This window comes from Xiphophorus couchianus, chromosome 10 (assembly GCF_001444195.1).
Source record: "Xiphophorus couchianus chromosome 10, X_couchianus-1.0, whole genome shotgun sequence".
In the NCBI taxonomy this organism is placed as follows: Eukaryota; Metazoa; Chordata; class Actinopteri; order Cyprinodontiformes; family Poeciliidae; genus Xiphophorus; species Xiphophorus couchianus.
The window spans coordinates 12068050-12088953 of NC_040237.1; the positions used below are offsets into that span (position 1 = coordinate 12068050).

At 40.7% G+C, this 20904-nt stretch overlaps 1 protein-coding gene across 2 annotated transcripts; it reads right to left on the minus strand.

The window, feature by feature from the left end:
• Positions 1-194: 194 nt before the first annotated feature.
• On the minus strand, positions 195-20430 carry abca5 (ATP-binding cassette, sub-family A (ABC1), member 5). 2 transcript variants are annotated; one of them, XM_028029134.1, is made up of 39 exons: positions 20288-20430; positions 19163-19229; positions 18163-18329; positions 16250-16442; positions 15971-16144; positions 15715-15812; positions 15243-15469; positions 15015-15156; positions 14280-14468; positions 13941-14088; positions 13483-13660; positions 12637-12695; positions 12263-12549; positions 11844-11963; positions 11385-11523; positions 10583-10673; positions 10262-10401; positions 10066-10185; positions 9782-9983; positions 8711-8877; positions 8501-8628; positions 8269-8406; positions 8074-8187; positions 6915-7085; positions 6720-6833; positions 6465-6602; positions 5779-5847; positions 5584-5675; positions 5353-5476; positions 5083-5200; positions 4857-4948; positions 4420-4595; positions 3784-3859; positions 3598-3692; positions 3404-3523; positions 3139-3291; positions 2816-2895; positions 2675-2730; positions 1704-1844 (listed from the first exon to the last, which is right to left on the minus strand). In XM_028029134.1, exons 3-39 carry the CDS (start codon positions 18283-18285, stop codon positions 1704-1706), a joined length of 4992 nt encoding a protein of 1663 aa, XP_027884935.1. In that variant the 5' UTR covers positions 18286-18329; positions 19163-19229; positions 20288-20430. The 2 variants fall into 2 exon arrangements, with proteins under 2 accessions (XP_027884934.1, XP_027884935.1); XM_028029133.1 differs by lacking the exon at positions 19163-19229 and having other exon boundaries at positions 195-1844; positions 20288-20300.
• Positions 20431-20904: the final 474 nt, after the last annotated feature.

A 20904-nucleotide genomic window follows, 5' to 3' on the forward strand; every position in this document is an offset into this window, starting at 1 on the left:
AAAGTTTAGTTGAATTTAGCAAAAATAATGGGTGGTGCTTCCCTACACACACTACCATGTTCAATGCATTGCCTTCTCTGGATAACACTGTCTGCAAGCACATTTTGCATGTGGGGCAACCTTCCTAATGATTCTGCAAGAAAAGAGCTTTGTTTTAATTAACGGGGGGGAAAAATGCTACCATTAAATACACGTTTTAATTGAATAAACATTTATTCTTAAAAAGGTTAAATAGAGACCACAAAATTCATCACTGAAGAGTTTTCCCTCCGACACAGAGACGACACGAGAGCAAACACAACACAGACAAACCGTAACTTTTTAAATAAGAATCTCAGTCCACAGAGAATTTACAAAGATTGCATATTTTAAACCAAAAAATTATAAAAATCTCCCAGAAACAGTGCAAATATACCAACACCTGAAAACGAAAAATAAAATAAACCTTCTCTCTTTCCCACAGAACAGAAAACATTTTGGTTTTCCTGTGGTGTCGCTGCCGGTCTGAGAGCAGCAGGAGTAGTATCACGAAGACGGATGCTTTCTGGATGGCTACATTTTGAACGTAAATCTCTAAGCAAGAAAAAGGAGTGAAAACATCACATATCACAAGTTAAAGTTAAAGTGAAGGCAGTGTCAGTGTTTGACTGAGCTCCATGTGAGCAACATTTAAATGTGAATAAGGTCTGCTGATTGAAAACAAAAATCTCATCTTCACTTTTGTTCCTGACTGGTCAAATAATACAATAGGTTAAAAAATAAAATAAAATCTGCTTGAGATAAGAAACAAAACCATTTATTATTCCTGACACTGAAAAACAGGAACAAATCATTGCTGGATGGTTTCACCTGACAGGAATCTGACGTTTCGCACCATTTAGAAAAGGAATCTCCCTTTATCTCACCCTTCTATCCCCTGAAATTGGTAAAAAAAATTTACAATTTCTTGGTAGGTATTGCACCAACGATGCACCTGCTTGTATGAAAGCAAGTTTCTGCAGGAACATCTGCAGTGACACAGAACCAGTATTTACAGCATCACCAACACAGACAAGAGCAAAGCTGAAGAAATCAAACATCTGGGTGAAGAGAAGTGGCACCAGAGTGAAGAACCAGGACGTGAGGAACTCCTCAGAGCCGCCACAGAGTTAGCGACGTTCTTCTCAGGCACATTCACAACAAAATCCCCCTCCGCTCCCCCAAAAAACAGAAAGTCAACTGCAGTGCTCCATGGTTGAGGGTAGAGGGCGCTGTGCTACATGTACTGGTGTGGATACTCGACAACATTCCCTCTCAGAGCTTTCTGAGAAGTCAGGAGCTGCAGCGCCCCCCTCTGGATGAGATTTTAGAGATGTGCTGCTTTGGTGATGTGATTAATTTTTGTTTTCAAAAACACAACAAATAATAAAACTCGTAAAGGTACGACCCGACGGGCCGCCATGACCAGAGATCGAAAACATCCAAAACTATCCTCAGAAACTGAATCCCTGTGAAGAACGGAGACAAACAGGACGAAAGGGGAGGAGGCGTAGCTTCGGCGGGCCGAGGAACGTGCTGGTTCGGTGCGGTTCAGAGAACACGGAGCACCAGCGGACGAAGGTTTAAAACGCATGCACACCTCCGAGCTGAGCAGCCAGGCCCAACCGGCCAGCCTCCGAGGCCTTTTACTGGAGCTTGCGGCGAGCGCGCGACGTCGGGCGAGTTCAGAGCTGGCGCACGACGCTGTCCACGTGGTTGACGGAGACGGCGGCGTCCTGCTGCAGCCGCTGCCACTGGAAGGTCGTGCTCAGGGGACCCACCTCGTCCTCGTCGTTTTCCTGCTCTTTGGCAAACTCCAGGAACACCTGAGGAACAGGAAGACCAGGAGGGGACACATTGTAAAGGAAGAAAACAGTCATGCTGTGGGATTATTCCACCATTATTGGAACTGGCTCGTTATAATATCAACAGTTAAGTGGTTGAAATTTGGTGTTCCAGAAGAAACAGACCAAGCAGCCTAACATTAAGCTACTGGAATGAATTTCCCAGAGCTCCAACCTGAGCTTATAAAGTTCTACATGAACTTGGCAGGATTTCTTCTAGGAGTTTATAAAACTTTAAAAACACTGGAGGAAAATGTAATCAGAAATGAGTCTCAATAGAAACATGATTCAATATTAAGCTATGAAGCTTAATATTGAATCATGGGTTTTGAATATTGCTGTTCAAAACATGTCTGAGACATTAAGCACGAAGGTCAAACCATGTTAATTCACTACATCACTGTGTGCCAAATGCATTGTATGTAAACATTAAAGGCTGTTTTCCAAACCTTGAACAAAAAATGCATTTAACTAAACCTTCCTTTGGTGGATTAAGTTGAATTTCTCTCCTTCTACTTCAAACTACAGACTCTAGTCTGTAGTTTGGCTTGACTCCTGAGAGCAGCATAGAGCACAGTAGTCAGCTTCAATTTCATTTGATCCAATTCTTTCAAGAACGGTCAAAAATCAGCCAGAATGATTCCAGCAGCTTGATGAAGGCTACGGAAAACATGCGGAAAGGTAGAACTAGGTAAGAGGTAAATATCGGAGTGGTTAGTTTGGATATAATTGAGCTTGTAAGCATCAAGAAAATCAGCATAAAATTCAAACTTGTGGTGAATTAATACAACTTGCTTCGTTTCTCCACCTACCTGCTCCAGTGTTGACTGAGAGAAGTTATACTCCTCAAAGTTAAAGGTTTGTTTGGCTGAAAACAAAGAAATGAGAATAAATGGTTTAGTAGTTATGTTCCACATGTTAAAGCATTTGTAATTTTTTTTTTACAAACTCACCGTTCTCTAACTTGGAGAAAGAGTGAGCCAACGACTTGACGTCCTCCATGGGGATCTTATAAACCATCAGAGTGGTGAAGCTGCACAGAGCAACAACATACAGCATATTTATGGAGCTTGCTAAAAGAAAGCAAAAATTCTGATATCATAAATAAAGTTGGATCAGATATTCTCCGTCTTCACCCAGCAGGAACCTTAAATCGCTTTTTAATTCGGTTGGTTACTAAGAGCTGAATCCTAAAGCACAATGAGGGAGAAAAGACAAAAGTGGTAAAGAGAGCCATTTATCTTTCTAGATTCAGCTGCTAATCCTTTGAGCGCACCTCTCCTGTCGGACGGCGTGAGGAAAGATTCGGAGGATCTCCTTGTGCAGCAGCGCCACCTGCTGGAGTCCCGTCAGCTCCTCTCTCAGTTTCACCTCCAGACTGTAGCCTTGTCCGTATTTTGCCTTCAGGTGCTGGATGGAGCCGATGCATCTGATGGGAGAGAGACGGTTAAAATGCAGGAACTGGCAATCCCATAAAGATAAGATTTGTTTAAAAGAATAAAAAGAAGAAGGAAAAAAAAGATTTCCAAGGAAGGAAGAACCTCAGCTGGCCAGAAACCATGATGGCGACGCGGTCGCACACAGCCTCTGCCTCCTCCATGTAGTGTGTGGTGAGGATGGCTCCTCGCTGATGGTTCCTGAACGCAGCACGCATGGCCCTCCTGCAGAAAGACAAACTGTGAGTTTCACCAGGTTTCCAGAGTCGGTAGCTCTTCCACGTTACGCCGAGTCTCACCACATCCGCTGCTTAGACTTGGGATCCATTCCTGACGACGGCTCATCCAGCAGGACAATCTGAGGATTCCCGATCATACTCAGAGCAAAGCAAAGCTGGAACCGCATATAAACACTCTCAGTTCAAGCAAACAGAAAAGACATTAACCGCATATCTGGGTGTCTGACCATTTAAAGCTGCTCTCACCTTCCGTTTGAGTCCTGCGGAGAGATTCTTGGCCTGTTTGTTTAAATGTTCTCTCAGCTCCAAAGCGTTCGACACTCTGCAGCGGTTATAAAATAGCATTTAATATTAGATTAGTGTGTTTAAAACAACTTCCAAGCTTGAAAATAAAATAAAAATTAAAAAGTTTTTTGTTTTTCTCTGGATTTTGAAAGCTTTGAGAGTTTACACTGTAAAAACACAAAATCTTACCAAGTATTTTTGGTCTACTATCTAATTTGAATATGTTAGTACTCTTGAAATAAGACAAAACTGTCTTATACAAGTAACTTTTCTGCAAGATGTAGGAGTTTGTTTTAAGTCAATAAGTACTGGTTATAGGTGACGTAATCCAGCAGTGGAACAAGACATTTTAACTTACAATATGGCAAAAATGTCTTCTTCCACTGGCAAATCTTTAAACTTACAACTAGAGTCGATATTTAAGTTAATGTTAAGAAAGTATTGACTTAAAACAAACAAATACTGCTTCCTGAAAAGTTACTTGTAAGCTAGTTTTGTCCTATTTCAAGTACATTAAGATATTTGCACTATAAACTAGACCAAAATACTTGGTAAGATTCTGTGTTTTTGCAGTGTATCATGCAGCTGAAGACTCACCGCTTTATGATGCCCGGGACTTCTTGGCCCTTTAGACCCTTGATGGCAGCGTAGACCTCCAGGTGTTCCTGCAAGGTGATCCGGGGCCACAGAGGGTTCACCTGGGGACAGTAGCCGACGTGCTCCAGAGGATTTTCCACCGGACGAAACTCGGTGCTGTAGTCTCCCATCAGGATCTGGACCCAAACGGAACATAAATCTACTTAAGACTGGAAACTGCAATTTCATTACTTCCTTGAAATGTTTCACATGGATTCTGTTTTTAAACTCCACATTTAACCAGGTTTGCAGAATATTGGGGATTTTTCAGTTGATGTGTTTATAGTGGAGCTCCCTGCTGTTCTCAGTGGACATATATTTTTTTTTTCCTCACTGTTTTTATTGTTTTCACAAACAGAAACAGGTTTAAAATGTTAAAACGAAGGCTTGTTGTGTACCTGACCAGCCGTGGGGTCAGTGTCGCCTGACAGCATGTGCATGACCGTGCTCTTTCCTGATCCGTTGGGGCCCAACAGGCCAAGAACTTCCCCTGAAGAAAACAGCAGGTTATTTCTCCTGGAAACGCAGCCCGCAGATGACCTTCGTCCCTGTTTTCCACACAACTTGTTCTTCTAAGTGTGGCAGAAAGCGTGGCGGCACAGAAGACGACAAAAAGACCTGTACCTTTGCGAACGCAGAACGAGATGTTCTTTGTGGCTACTTTGGTCTTCTGGGTGAAAGAGAAGCCTTCCTTCCTGCCTTTGTACTGCTTTCTTAGGTTATTAACAACCACAACTGGTTTCTGGAAAAAGAAGATTTGTGTTCATGTTGAACGTTTAACCGACAAGAGGGAGATGATGAAAGACGAACATACAACAAACTCGAGCTTTAACGTCAGCAGTTTTTAAATTTACTTGGTCTCCTAAAACGGTTTTTATTTTGAAATTTCGTCACCTCCTCACAAGCCTGACAAGTGAGTGCCTCCTTCACTCTGGCCTTCTCCATCTGAACGTCCTCATCCTCGTTCTGCCCTTCCTCCGGGATCCGCTCCGGTTTGGCCTTCGACTTGGACGAGATCCTGTCACAGTTCAGCATCTTTAACGTCACGGCTTATCGTTTCTATGGACCATTATAGCCCCGTATTAAATTATCGTGCAGCGATCGTCCTTGTAATGTGATCGTCACCTGCAGAGCTGATCGCTCTTCATCGCCCTTCCTCCGAATCGGATCTCCAACCACCGGAGCAAGAAAAGCAGAAGGATGCACTGCATGTAAGGCTGAAAACAAAAACGCAAACAGATGGTATAAAGTAAATAAAATCTTCCTCTGGATGTTCGTAAATGTCTGAGATGATAAAAAAAAACAACCCCAAAAACGTACGGCTACAACAGAAATGAGCAGACTTTTCCACAAGAAGTTCTCCTCGTACAGAACAGGAAGGAATGTTGCCTGGGAAAAGAAACACAGCAGCAGTGATTCCCCAATCTCTAATGCAAACCTAGAATTAGCAGGAATTAGCAGAAATGAAACTAAAGTCAAAATATATATATTATTTTGGTTTAAAAGGATTTCTAATTCCTAAATCTAAATACTCTTTTGTCGCATTACGAGTTTAAAATAAACAAGGAAGAAGTTAAAATAAAAAACTGCACCGAGATTATGTATTAAACGGCCCTCAAATATAACCTTGAAAGTTATGAATGTAATGTTTCATTATTGTAGATCTCGATTCATTTGCCATTTTTGAAGTATTTGTATTTATCAAAATCCCCTTGAATACAGAAATGTTAACAACCAAGCATAAATTCTAGCGATATTTACACAATTCCTAAAATACACAGAGCTTAAAAAGACTTTAAATAGGTTTTAGCAAAGCAGAAGTAGTAGTATTTTTTCTTTATGTGCACATAAATATAAAATACATGCAGTAACAATGAGATGAAGACTGCTGTGTGTTTATAGGACTATTTTGAAACGTACTACCATGCATATTTAAATGAATGCTCCAGGAAATATTGATCTAGATAACTTTTTAATCAGAGATCAGTGTAGTTTTCCACTCCCACCTTGGTGATGCAGTTGAGGCAACCCATCAGAGGATACAGGGGGTTGAAAAGACATAAGATGTTGTGGAGAGTTCTGGTCAGTTCGGGGTTGTCGTTCACAAACGACAGCTGCACGACAGAGGCCGACACCACACACACCTGAGGCAGAAAAAAAATGATTTACAGAAAACAACCAGCAAACACGTTAAACCGCAACAAAAAGAAGCTGTACTGAACCCAGAGATTCCTTTTAGATTAATGTCCGTATCGTCTCACCATCATGCAGATGAAAGAGAAGAAGTCTCTGTTGCTCTGCACTCGTGTGAATCCGAAAGAAACGACATACGTGAAGAGGATCATGGCTGGGCCGAAGCCGACGGTGCAGAGGACCTAAGAGAAGATGTGAAGGAACGGTGAATAATCCTCGCGCGTCGGAGAGGATCTGTTTGTGTTGGAAAGAGCAGCACGGACCACAGCGGTGAGGTTGCTGCTTGTCGACAGGTTTCCAGAGTGGAAGCAGAAGAGGATGAAGTTCATCGAGGACAGGATGAGGTAGTAGAAGGGGATGTCCACCGCCGCCTGGCCGCACCAGTAGGCTGACGGTAGCAGGCCAGAGATCCTCAGCGTGGAGCGACACTTTATCTGAAAGACGAAAAAAAAAAAAGAAGTATAAATTCATCAACAGTTAATTAAGCTAACTGTAGAGCCATTCACATGCATCATCACTGGTGAAAAATGCTGACATAAAGCTGTGGTTCGGTCCACCTCTCTATCGCCATTGCCACTGTAACGGAATGAGAAACCTGAGGTTCCCCGACAGCCGACTTTAGTAGCAGCTAGCAGTGGTGTCATTGTAGCATGTACTGTGTGTATGCAGATATAAAGCTCCAGGAAACACAAACTCTTTGGTATTGAAAGATAAGGCTTCTTACTGGTGATTAAAACCACAGATAAAAACAGAAGATAAGTAAAAACGGCTTTTGGCACAGAGTTTGAGTTGAAACACAAATTCACAGTTCACGTTGAAAAGAAGCACCAAGCACCCTGTGTCACCACAACATGCGAACACGGCTTTTTCTAAAACATTTCATCCTGTATGTTTAATTTTTCCTGATGGTCAGGGACAGATTTAGAGGAAAGCCTCAGTTTTGGTGCCCTATCTAAAAAAACAACAAGACCCCCCCAAAACATTTTACTCATGCAAGTTATATAACATTAAAAGGTAGGTCTATGCATCAGCAGATGGTTTTAAAAAAAAAATCTAATGGCTCCATGTTGGTCCCAAAAATATGGGACCATATTTTTTTAAATAGCTTAGTATTGTATACATTAACAAAAATGTAAAACTACTAAAACTCCACAGTTCAAACTCCACATGGGTATATAAAAAGGTACATTGTTTGTAAAACATTTATTACAAAAGCAACCTGAATCTATAGGATGTTTTGCAAAAATCTTTGAGACCTTTTGGACAGATTTTAGCCCTTTCTAAAATCTGATCCAGTTATAACGTCTGTTTTTCCTAATGCCATCCGTCAGTCCATATTACGGCAAATAAAGTAGTGTACTGTGTTACTTTGTGGTTGTATCATCCTTTAAATCATGATAACTGCAGAATGCGAGAGGTTACCTCACGATCTCGAGTGTGATCCATTGCAAAATACGCTGGCATTCCGACAGCCAGCATTCCCAGCATGATGGCCTCTATGTAGACCAGGGCGTAAGACGTCGCATCTGGGATTTGCTGCAGAATCAAGCAGTGCAAACAGTCATCTACTTAAACCCCAAACTGGTAAGTGCCGTCTCGACTCTGTGGGAGGCTCACATAGTCGAACGGTTTGGTCCAGGTTCGGATCCGCCCCGTTCCATTCAGACCTCTGAGGAGCGCGTTGCTCAGAATATTGACGGCCATGGGTAAGGAATGAATTGTGGTGCTGTTGAAAGCGATGGTATACCTAAAACCCTGACAGAAATGGAAAACAGCATTGTTAGAGCTCTCAAAGAGAGCAGGGCTGAAATAAGTGGCCCTTCAAATAATCAGTCAAAAGCCCTGCTACCTCTTTGGACCCTGTGACGTTTATGGCAGCGCTGTGCGGAGCCGCCTCCATGTAGTCTTTCTGTTTCATCAGTTCCACTTTGATATCCTGTGATTCCAGGTTGCGGATCAAGTCGGAAATATCCGAGTCTGTTGGTGAAAGAAAAAACAACAACAACCTTATCCAACAGTCGGAATATTTAATTTAATTTCATGCTGCCGTTTTACTCACTGGTTGAGTTTTTAACGAGGAGGCTTGTGGCGTATCTGTGAGGCGCTTCGTTCTTTGTCAAAAGGTACGTGGGGAGGAACTGTCGCTCCTGTGAGTGAATCTGGATGTTTCCCGTCACCAGCGACACAATGAGAACCGAAGAAAGGAAGAGCAGGAACAGCACCAGACTGAAACGCAAGAGAAGACAACCGTCACATTCTGTCCGCTATTAAAAGGAGAAAAGCTGCGTGTTGTTGACATGCTGTCGTCGGCAAAAGTTCACTTTTAGTTATCCAGCAAAGATTTTTATTCAAAATTCAAGTTCTGACCTCAGTCCTGTCTAGATCATTTTTGAAGTTTAAACACGAATGTTTACAATGCATTTATGGCAGCTTCCACTGCAATCAGGCTTAAAACTATGATGGACAGATGATTCTTAAATATATGGAATATGACAAATATTTATCAACGGCACTTTGGGAAACCTTAAGGGACATTACAGAAATCTAACCCCATCCTTTAGAAAACTACACCTAAAATTAGCCTGTATCAGATCTTTTTATATTGAGCTTACTCCTTTTTCCTCCAACCAACTGAGATTGTGACCCTCCGTCTTTTCCTGAGGTAAAATGATCCATGCTGAGCCATTTTTTAAACGTTTCTCCTCCCTCATAGCAGTGCTTCTGCAGGTTTTACCAACTTTAAGATTTATTAAGACCATTATGGATGGAATTTATTACCTATATTTCCAAAGAAATGTATAAACTTTGTCCAACCAGCTGGCAAAATATTTGCATTTACCCACAATAGATGCAAAAAAAAAGCTAGCTAGCTAGCAAGCAAAGGTATATTAGCATGCGTCACAGAACTTAAAACTTTTGCCTGACAGAAATTCCCATAAAAACAAAAAAATACATACAACATACGAGATTAAATAGTCCTGCCAAGACAAAATTTAAGAACTACTATTAAAGTATTTATGGCCAACTTACTTTCTAAACTGAATTTAAGACATTTTAAGGCCTTCATTTGAGATACATGAAAGTAAGACTTTTAAAGGATGTGCGGACACTGTGTTCGTGAGGGACTCACGTGTAAACGAAGGCTTTCCACTCCCTGCGCATGTTGAGCATGTGCAGCCAGGCCACGGCGCTGAACTGCTGCCGCCACAGAGTGTGACCGGACACCGAATCGGACTTGCTGTCTGAGAAGGTGATGAGCCGCTGGTCTGTGTCATCCAGAGACGCGTTGTCGCATTCGTCCTCCGCCTGCTCGCGGTTAAACACGCTGTAGTCTGAGGGAATTAAAAATCATAAAACAAATCAGGTTTTACCAAATCCAATTTTGAGGACTGAAATTTCTTTTAACACACTCACCAGCTTGATCCACCTCAGCTTCTGACTCCAAACGCAGAAAAACATCTTCCAGCGTAGTCATGGAGACACCGTAGTTAATTATCCCCAACTGCGGCTGGCAGTCGAGCTCCGAGAACAAGCCTGAGAAGATCGGATCAGTCTTGCTTACTAAAGAGCCGAGCAGAGGTAGGAACAGAAACCACAAATCCGATCCCACCTGAAAATGTGTTCATGTTCTCAAAGGGCAGAGTGAAAGTCAGCTCTGTGTCGTGCTGCCGGGACAACTTCGCTTTGGGAACGTGCTGCTTCATCAGTGAAGCAACCTTCTCTGTGTCACATCCCTCACTGATCGACATTCTGCAGAGGAAGAAAACAACGTGTACGGGTTATAATGAGACGAATGCACAGGGAGAACCTGCAACTGAATCCAAACCCAGGACTTTCTTGCTGTAAGGCCACGGTTTATAGCTTCACCACCATGTATTTTGCCAGTCTCTTTTTTTTTAAAAAAAAAAGGGCAGAGTGCAGTCTAACTTACCGGAGATGATATCCGACGCCACACTTGATCTTCAGATACAGAGACGAGCCGACGCACTTGAGCTGCCCCTGAGAGATCACAGCTTTACGATCTAGAATAAAACATGACAATAAGAACTTAAAATAACATATTTTAAGGAGTTCCATGAACTTATAGTGTATTAAACAAAGTTCTGGAGAGAACACAAATTTTTTTTGAAACATCTTCGACCATCAGCTGAAATTTGATGCCAATATAGTCAAGACCTCTTTTAATTAGAAGAGAAATGTCTTTTTATTGATCTTTTAGAAAGGTAAGTCTAGAATTTTTAAAACATACACATTTTGTGTAGGGGTCCTTTTAACACTGATGTAGAACTTTGAAATTATGGCTAAAGTTTCCAATGGAAACCACACAGTTTAACTTTAAAACAAGCTAGCAGTGACAGTGGTTTTAGTGGTTACAGATGTCAATAAAAATCTGTCGTCTGCACCAAAATCCTCATGAACAAATATGACTTAAAATACAGATTGACTAAACTATGATGAAATTGACTGAATGTTTTTGAGTCTATACTGCAGTTAATGATAAATCAATTACTGATAATTACTTCAATGATCAATTAATCATGATTAGTCTTTTCAGCCCCAGCTACAACTGTATTGCTTCACAACCTTTAATCTAACAGATTGTAGATTTAAGATAAGACTCGACAGCACAGCGCCAAACAGCTTTGTGTAATTTATTTTTTCTGCCGCTGCTAACTGCATCCCTTATATTGACAGGGGCTCTTAATACAGAGTCGAAAAAGGAGAGTTCTCACCAGCGAGGATGTCCGCCTCGTCCATGTAGTGTGTGCTGAGCACAATGACCCTGTCGGCCCGCCGGCTCTTCAGCAGAGACCAGACCTGGTGTCTGGAGCAGGGGTCCATTCCCGCTGTGGGTTCATCCAGGAGAAGAATCTGAAAGAAGAAAGCAAGTGGAAACTATTAAAAGAAAGTGAATGACCCACGTTGAGAATTTTGGAAGAGACATTAAGAGTTATCTGATGTGACAGATGGGCTGGTTGATTGTTTTTTAAATTATTATTTAAGTGAACATGAGATTTAAAAAAAAAATAAAAGCAGAAGACTATTTTCTTACTGCAAATTTCATTTGAATGTTTTAAAGGTAAGTTGGAGATTTTTCAAGTGAACAGCTAATCTTTTTGAGGTCGTCTTAAAAAAAGGCTTATGTCCATTTGGGTCTAACATGATAAATTAAGCTCAAATCATCCTGATACCTTAGGATCTCCGAGGATGGCGATGCCCACAGAGAGTTTTCTCTTTTGGCCTCCACTCAGATTCTTTGCCTGAGCCGTCATGATTTTCTCCAGGTCCAGATCCTTCAGCACTCTGGTGACCTGTCGCAGAAACATAATCAGGGAAAAGGATTCAAATTTAGACTTTCTACTGTTCAGTGCACCTGAAAATGGTCCTTTTTAAGTTTTTATAACAGTTTAATGGTTGCAACATAGGTTCTTAGAATCAGGAGTCCAATGAAATACATTGCTTTTGATCTCAATTAATGAAGAAACAGACACTGAAGTATTTTTTCTTAAATAAAAAAGAATAAAAGGGCCGTCCAAAATGTCCGAAATAAAATGGAGGACTGACACTTTCAACCACATGGTAGAAAGCAGCATTTTGGTCATCCCGGTACCTCAGCATCAATATCTGCAGGTGGGATCCCTTTGATGGCAGCGAATATCCTGAGGTGCTCCTCCACAGTCAGCACATCAAAGATGATGTTGAACTGAGGGCAGATTCCCACCAGCTGCTTCATCTCCGAGCCTTCTGCGATCTCCGCCACGGGAGAGCCGTAGATGGTGGCCGAGCCGTTGGTGGGCGGGCAGATGCCGCACAGGATGTTCATCAGCGTGGACTTTCCAGCGCCACTGTGTCCCAGCAGAGCTGTGATCTGACCCTCGTAGATGTCAAACGTGAACCCTGAGGGCCAGTTGGGAGTAAAGGAGCAGAGCGTCGGTAAAACCAGTAACGGATCAAACTGTTCTCAGGCAAAATCTTCATGCTCACCTCTCAGAGCCTCCACTGTGGTGTCCTTGTCTTTGTACACTTTACAGATGTTGCTGATGCTGAGGGGAAAAAAAAGAGAAGCAGAATCAGAAGAAAGCTTTTTAATGAGCGTTTTCCCTACAGCAGTGAAAGGGTTTTATGCAAACTTCATGTCGCCACATTTTGTTGCCCTCTTTGTAATACAAGAATGTGCTAATTTTTATGAGATCTTCAGGCTTTTGGAAAGTTACTCAAATTGTTTCAAAAACAGCTGGAATTTTATTTTAAACTAGAATTTTTTTTTTATTATTTAAAAAACGTCTGTTGAATTTACTGAGTTTAAGAGCCTCTTATGGCCAAATAATTAATTGGTCAGGGGTCAGTGAATTTACCAAACATTTCTCTGAACGTTTTCTTAAAGTGCACTAAAATTTATTTAAAAATTAACCAAAAACGACAAAAACCAGCAGCAAGCACTTCTATGATTGCTGCGAATGTATTCGTTCTTTTTCATTGTGTTCCTACATGCACGTGGGCTTGATTAAATGAAAACTGTCCAGTTTTTAAAAGCTGCTGCTAACAAACTTGATTCTGTAGAAGCAGCAAGAATGCACTCTATTAAATATCACAAATGACAAAAAAATAGCAAAAAATTAAGAATGTGATTGAACAAGCAGAAACCGTTTAAATTTTTAATATCCAGAATTTTCTAATCTGCTTCCACGTTTTTGTTTTAGCTCAATTTGCTACCAAGGAGACCTGTTTGAGATAATTCACCTTTTTTCTCATGTTTTTTTCCCTCTACTTAGAAACCACGCAAGAGGAAAAAAAAACAAAAAAAATTCTGAAGCAGGAATGGAAATTTACCGGATTGCTTCTTTCCCTCTGAACTCGGGGGAAACGGGCTCAACACATTCATCTCCACCAGGAGCGCCGTTCGCCTCGGCATTGTACACTGAGCTCACTTCAACGTAGCGCTTTCTGTGTTTGGACCAATAAGACGGCTTCAGGAAGTACAGCATGGATCGCTTGATTCCAAAGTCACCTGCATATTAGACAAATATCTATTATTTGACTACCCACTCATAATCTCATAATGGAAGAGACAGGCTGCACCAACATCATCCATGCGGTACAGCTAAATAAATAACAATGGTCCCAATATTGATCCTTGTAGATCTCTCACAGTTCATTCATGATAAAAAAAGACAATCATACTATTTCTCTAAATACATTAAAGCACAATTGAACCTTTTATAAATAGTGTAAAAAAAGAATAAACACAAAAATTGTGTGTTGTTTTTTTTTTTTTTTGCTTTACTCACCAGGCAGCACCTGGTCTAAGTAGAGAGCCAGCAGAAGGTAAAGAATACAGTCCAGAGCCAGCATGACCAGAGGAACATAGAGTGGATGAGGCCCATTGGTCAAGGAGGAAAACACAGCACCATCTCCCTGTGCTTCCAGGTAAACTACCTAAAGGATTAAAAAAAAAACTAATTTAAAGTTCAGCCTAAATAAATGCAATACGTTTTCCAGAGAAACGGTGAATTACAATGATGGAGGCAATGGACTCGCCAAGAGGTGGCAGAAATAATTAATCTTTTATACACATGGAAAAACTGTGTGATGTTAAGTGGGTTTGTGATGAAGCATGTGTAGCTAACCTGTGCAATACCAATTGAGAATGCACTGGGAGAGAGCAGGCAGAGAAGCCAAACCAGCGGCTGTGGGAAGTCTCTCATCAGCACGGTGAACAGCGACATGCAGCCGAACACCACCGTCAGCATGGAGCCCACGGTGCTGGCAAACTTGGGCTTTTTAAACAACGGAGTCAACATGAAGGAGAAGAAAATCTGAGAAGGTAAAAAATAATAATTGTCAAAATTTTACCTTGGATTATAGTGTCGTACATGGGTGTCTAACCCGAATGCAACAGGGCATGTTGGATGAAGGACACCTCTAAAAGTTTCAGAACAGCGACCGATAAATTGGGACTGGGCAACTTGGCTAAAAAATAAAATCGAAGTTTTTATTTTATTTAACACAAATTCCAATTTACAAATGACAGAATACATATATATATCTATCTACTGTATATATAAAACTGGATTTGTTTTCAATCATTCTTTCAGTGAGCTGACCTGAAATCACAGTCAAAATAACTAGAAGTGATAAACAAGACAGTAGGTCTTGAAAGGTCTGAAAACCCAAGGACTGTATTGGTGGGGAAAAAAACAAACCCAGATTGTCCAAAAATTAAATCTTAAAAAACTGAAAATTCAACAAAATCGATTTATCGCCCCGTCCTATGATAAACATTGCAGGTTCAAGTTTATTACTGTTAAACTGCTGATGGGGAAAAATCCCACTTTTTTTCTGAGTCTATGCAAATGACTCACAGATGATATTCCATAGAGGAAGATGAGTGGAAAGATGACAAAAAAGTCGCTGTTGGGGAACAGTGCCGTGTACGTGGCGATGATGGCCATGAGGATGGACATGGCAGTCACCAGAGCAGCATACAGAAGACCCCATGACAACCTGTTGGAGAGAGCAAGAACTCATAACACTTAACATATATGAGAACGGATTATTTTATATCAGCAACATACAAACAAATGCCTCACCAGAAGGCCGTGTCGTACAGCCCCATCATGGTCATGGTGTCTTTCAGCCGATGCTCCTTCTCAGCTGCAACGTTGACGATGAGGAAAGTGACGAAGGGTGTGAAGGCCAACACCAGGTAGATGGAGATGAGGGCATGGGGAAACTTGTGCACCTCCACGGAGCCCGGCTGGCCCATCATCACCACCTTTATATCCAGCTCCTTCCGCACTGGCCGTTTGGACTGCATCTACGCACAAATTAATGACCACAAGCAGTATGATGAGTAAAAAAACAAAACAAAAAGGTATGTCTGAAAATTAAACATGTTTTTAGAGTTAATTAGAAATGTGAACATGAAATATAACAAAGTACACCCTTTATAGAAATGCTCTAATGTAAATGTAGCTTGTTGTGTTTTTTTTGTTTTTTAAACCAAGAGAAAAAGATGCTTCGCTTGACCTCTGGAGGACAATGACGTCCACTACGTCTCACCTCAATGATAGCGGCATCAATCATAGACTGGAGGCGGGTGAAACCAGAGTACCAATAATTTGCAGCTCTGCATTTCAACATGCTGCTGTAACAGCTGGCTAGAGGGAGAACAACAAAAGAACAAACTTCAGACAAGAAGAATAATCTAAACTACTTATGGGTGACACTTAAAAAAATTGCTTTTCACAACGCCGAAACAGCACACATTTTCCTTTACCCTCAGATGAGATCAAATAGTAGCTCATCGGTTATTTACCAATAGACTCTGTGTAATCACTCGGCAGGGGCAGCTTGTTGTGCGGAAAGCGCAGTGTGTAAGAGGTGGCAGAGCTGTCCAAGAACACCACGCCGATGTAGCTGGACGACTCATACAAGCTGGCGTTCTCCAGTTCCTCCTCGCTGGAAAACATCTCCAGGCGGTCCTGCACACCTGCAAAGACAAACAGTAAGAACCATTTGTTTGGTTTGATGATGCCGCTTTATCTTCTGGCCTCCTCCGAATCGCAGATGAAACACATGGAAGGCAACGACTTACTTATGAAATGGGCCACTTCATCCATGATGTGACTGGTGATGTTGGTGATGGGTGTGAAAGCCAGGCCTTTGAGGTTCTGGAAGAAATCGTCATTCGGCAGCTCAGCCGTGTTGATGGCGCCATAATAAACGTGAGGATTCAGGGTGCTGATGAGAATAAGGAGACCCAGGAGCAGCAGAGGGAGGATCAGCTCCTGAACACACACACACAGACACACACACACCAACACGGAACCTCCTGTTAATCTATTTAATGAATGAAGCATAAAATTCAAGATTTTTCCACAAAATGTACTTTGCTTAAAGACTCTTCCGATGAGAAAAATCTCTTAAATTTAAAGGTTTGTACCAGCTACTTCTACAATAAATACATTAAATATTAACAAAAATAATCAAGCTACAAACTGGTTGTGTTTGCAGCATCCTCTATCAGAGCTATCAGAGCAGGAAGTTGTACTTTGTGTAGAGGATTTGAGAAAGGTCTGTGCATGAATGAGGAGAGGGAGCACCAAAATCGTGTGACGGGAGCAGTATTTCTTTCTCCTCATAATTTCAAGGCAACAAGCCACATACAAGCCAGTTGGGACTTTAGTTAGGCCATAGGGTTACCACACCATCCAGACAGCCCATATCCAACTACACTTTGAAGTACAGCCTGGGAGAACAGCAAGAGCTCCCACATGATTGGCATCTTTTCAGCATTTAACTGCTGGTTGGGAGCAGGACCGCGGAGGCAAACTGCACTAGTAGAAAGATGACCAGCAAGCTGCAATTTAGAGCCAGTGTTGGGGTTATACCTATCGCATGCTGTTGAGTGTACTATGTAGTAAAAAACATGCAACATTGTAGTTCCTACACAGGAGGAACCACATGTTTCTGGAACACCATGTTAGAAGGATGTGTGTTACTTCTGAATTCACAACGTTCTTCTGCGTCACAACCAGGTATGTTACTTTTGTCAAGTCGTCAACCGACTGTCTGGAAATAACGCGTCAATGCTGTGAGAGTGCAGAATTATGCAGAAAGAAGGACAGTCAGTTTCATGTCACATTACAATCGACCGGTAAGCTACAAGACTGAAATTTGTTTTGTGCAGACAAGAGCACACAATGGGAGAAAATTATTATTAGATCACTGATGGTGTGGTTGAGTCAGAGTTGCATCTATTCTGGTCCAGTGACACACGTTTGGTATACGTGGGGTACATGAGGTACAGAGCTCATGCAGCAGGATCTCCAAATGTCCAGATAATTTGCTTCTGGTGAGCAAATTGTATATGACACACAGTCAATATATAATATATAATAATATATAATGACATACCTGTATCTTTCTATGGAATTGTCTTCCTACCCGACTAAAATGAAACTCGTATGTAATGACTTGATGAGAGATTGATATATTCCATTAACTCTACTTGTTTGAGTGTTTTATAAGCACTTTATTTTCTTTCAATTGGACTGACAGTTCTGTGGGAAAGATGAATTATGGGTATGTGAAAGATGATTTACCTCACTTGAGATTGGCCTACTTCAGAAAACAATATCATTTCACACAACTAGGTTGATTTTAAATCAATGGACAAGTTCCAGATAACAGCAACAGTAATGATTGCCATTCCTGGTAAGAAGTTAAGAGTTTATCTGAGGCAGAGTGTGCAAGTTCAAAGCTGCTATGCTGAGCCATTAAAAATGCATCAATGCAACTTAAAGCCAGATTAAAGATGCATGCCCTAACAAAGAGGAAATGGAAGCAACAAACAACTTTTCATTCTACTTAATGTAGAGTTGGCATTTTGACGCTGGAAGAAAGCAATTTCGCTTCTTCCGTTAGCTGTAGAGTATTGAGAAAACTCGATGCAAAAGCAAAGAAAAAAGAAAAAAGCCTGAAGTCAGCAGAACAGAACGTGAATACCTGGAGGCTCTGCTGCTTGGTCCTCCATTTGATGAGCAGGTTCTTGTAGAGAAGACTTCGTGTTTGCGACCAAACTCCTGCATCTCTTCTAAAAACCGGCTGCATGCTGCCAGCATTCCTCATCTGGATGACGTACGGACGGGATGTGTCACTAAGGCTGGCCTCAGCTGCCGCAGCAACAAAAGCGAATAGATTATTAAAACATCAGCACCGAAACACTACCATCAGTAGCTTCTTTGGACTTGTGAGAAGGAAGCAGTAAATGGAGATGCAGAACAGGGGAGGTCTCACTTGTTGTTTTTCTTCTCCAAGGCAGGAAGTACAGAGAAAGAAATCACGGTTTACACGAACAAGCTCAAATGACTTTGTTTCCTTGTTTCTCAGAATAATGGTGCCAAATATCGGGAAAGAAACCGACACTGTAACACAGGCTGCAAAAATGCAATTTAGAAACTCATCCTGTTTTCTAGTTGTTATTTCTCTCAATGTAGGACAAAATAAAAACACAGTCCGAGCAGCAATTTGCTCAATCGTTCAAGCTGCATTTCAGTTGTTGACAGTTCTTTGTTTTTTTAAAATCAAACGGATGGCAGTTTTTTTTTAAAATTATCATTACTGAAAATGCACTTTCAGACCACAAAAAAAAATCATCATCGAAAACCGCTGAAGTGCGGGCAGAGGAAGCCGCCTCAGCAGCTCAACAACAAGCTTTCAGTGTATTAAAACTTGGCATCACCGTCCCAACCTGAAGAGCAAATACGATTCTAACAAACGTCCTGCACTTTACAAGGTCAACACTGTGTGTTCTGACCCTAAATATTTGAGGAAACTGGACATGATGAAGACAAAAGAAGAGACAGGAAAAAGATCTCGTAAAACCCGGACACATGATCTGAAGACCTTCCGCTACTGCTACTGCGTTGCAAGTTTTCAGTTAAAGGCTCAGTGGTTAGAGATGAACTAGTATTGGTTCATATGTATTTAAAATGACATCTTTTACCTGCAGATGATATTGTCACATGCAAAAGGATGATAAAGTCAGTCTTGTTTTAGCTCCTGGGAACCATCTGAAAATATAAAAGGTTTTCCCACTTAGAGCTGGTTAACAGAGGGTTCTACTACAAACCACTTTGGATTTATTTAAAGTCAATGTTTAAATGTTCCAAAACAGAGCTAAGTTTCCTTCTGCGATGATGAATTTCCAGGTATCTCAGATCTTTTTTAAGGTTAATCTTTTACTCTAACTAACCCAAATTGTGCATGTCAGCAAATTGCAATGCTCCTAAAACTTTAATTAATTCAACTCAAAAGGTGAAACACGTACTCAGTTCACAAAGAGCAATATACCTAAAGAGTACATTTAGATATTTTCACTAATATAGTGAAAATCCACTCAAAAGAGCCAGGGCCTGTTTCGTATCCAGCTTTTTACAGTCAACAACCAAGACTAATTTTATTACAGCGTTTTACAAAATTTCAATTCGATCGTACTTGCCAAATATCAGCAATGTTGGTGATTCTAACTGGCATAAAACAAGAGACGTTTAGACTGATTTAACTTTAGGTAGTGAGGGAAAAAAATATATTTTTACTAGGTGAATGAAAAATTATGGTTTCAACTGTAAATAACGTATTCCAAATTTAGGCTTTTAGTTAAACGTTGGATTGCACTTCATTACAAAACCGCAGTTTCAATATCAAACCCCTTGTATGACTTCATAAAGAAATCAAGCACTTTCCAAACCTTGAAAACACCTAATTGAAATTCAAGCATTTTAAGCACCGTATGAACCCCGTTCCTCTGAACAAACCGCGTCTCTCATTCTGTTCATAAACAGAGCTAGCTGTTGCTAGCTTCCTGATAGCCTGCTTTTTCTGTCACTGAGCCTGACAGACATTTTAATGAGACAAATTAGAATTTGCTTTATTTTAATATTTGCTACAAATTAGTCCAAATGCAACAACCTGAACAGAATGCTTTGTAAATTAGCAGTCACATGTTAAAAGGTTGATCTCTCCAAGCTGAGTAGCATCAAGAGCGAAGCTAGCGAGCTTCACTGCTTGTCACTTATCTAAGAAAAAACAAAAATTTCGTTTGAAAAAGACCATAACTTCATATACTCACGTATGAAATACATTAAGGCATATCCTTCTTCAGCTTTTGACAGAACCACCTTACATTAAAAATTGCATTTTATGTCAAGAAAACGCCGCAAAATGCGCCTGTACCGACCGTTTCTAGTTCCTGCTGCGAACTACAATTCCCAAGAAACCTTGGTGCTCATCCAATCAGATCTGCCCGAGTAAACGCTAACTGAAAACGCTAAGAGATTTTGGCTCTTTGGGAATTACCTTTTATTTATGCATCTGTCTATTTTTATAAATCACAATTGAACAGAAATAATGTAATTTTTTTTCGACTTCAAATATAAAATAAAATAACTGAATGCAATTAACTTGTACAACAATATTTGCTTGACATCTTTAAAAACTGAAGAAAAATCTAATAAAAATATAAACAAGTACACATAAACCACAACTTGTGACAGAACTACTGTAGCTGCTAAACAAGAACTAACATGATCAAAATGTATTATTTCAACTACAAAATAAAATACTAATTGACATGCTAATGTCTTATTACGATATTAAATCTACCCTAGAAGCTACATACCAACCAAGTTATTTATCTTAAAGGTTTCACTAAATGCAACAGTTTTCATAATTTATTTATTCATTAAC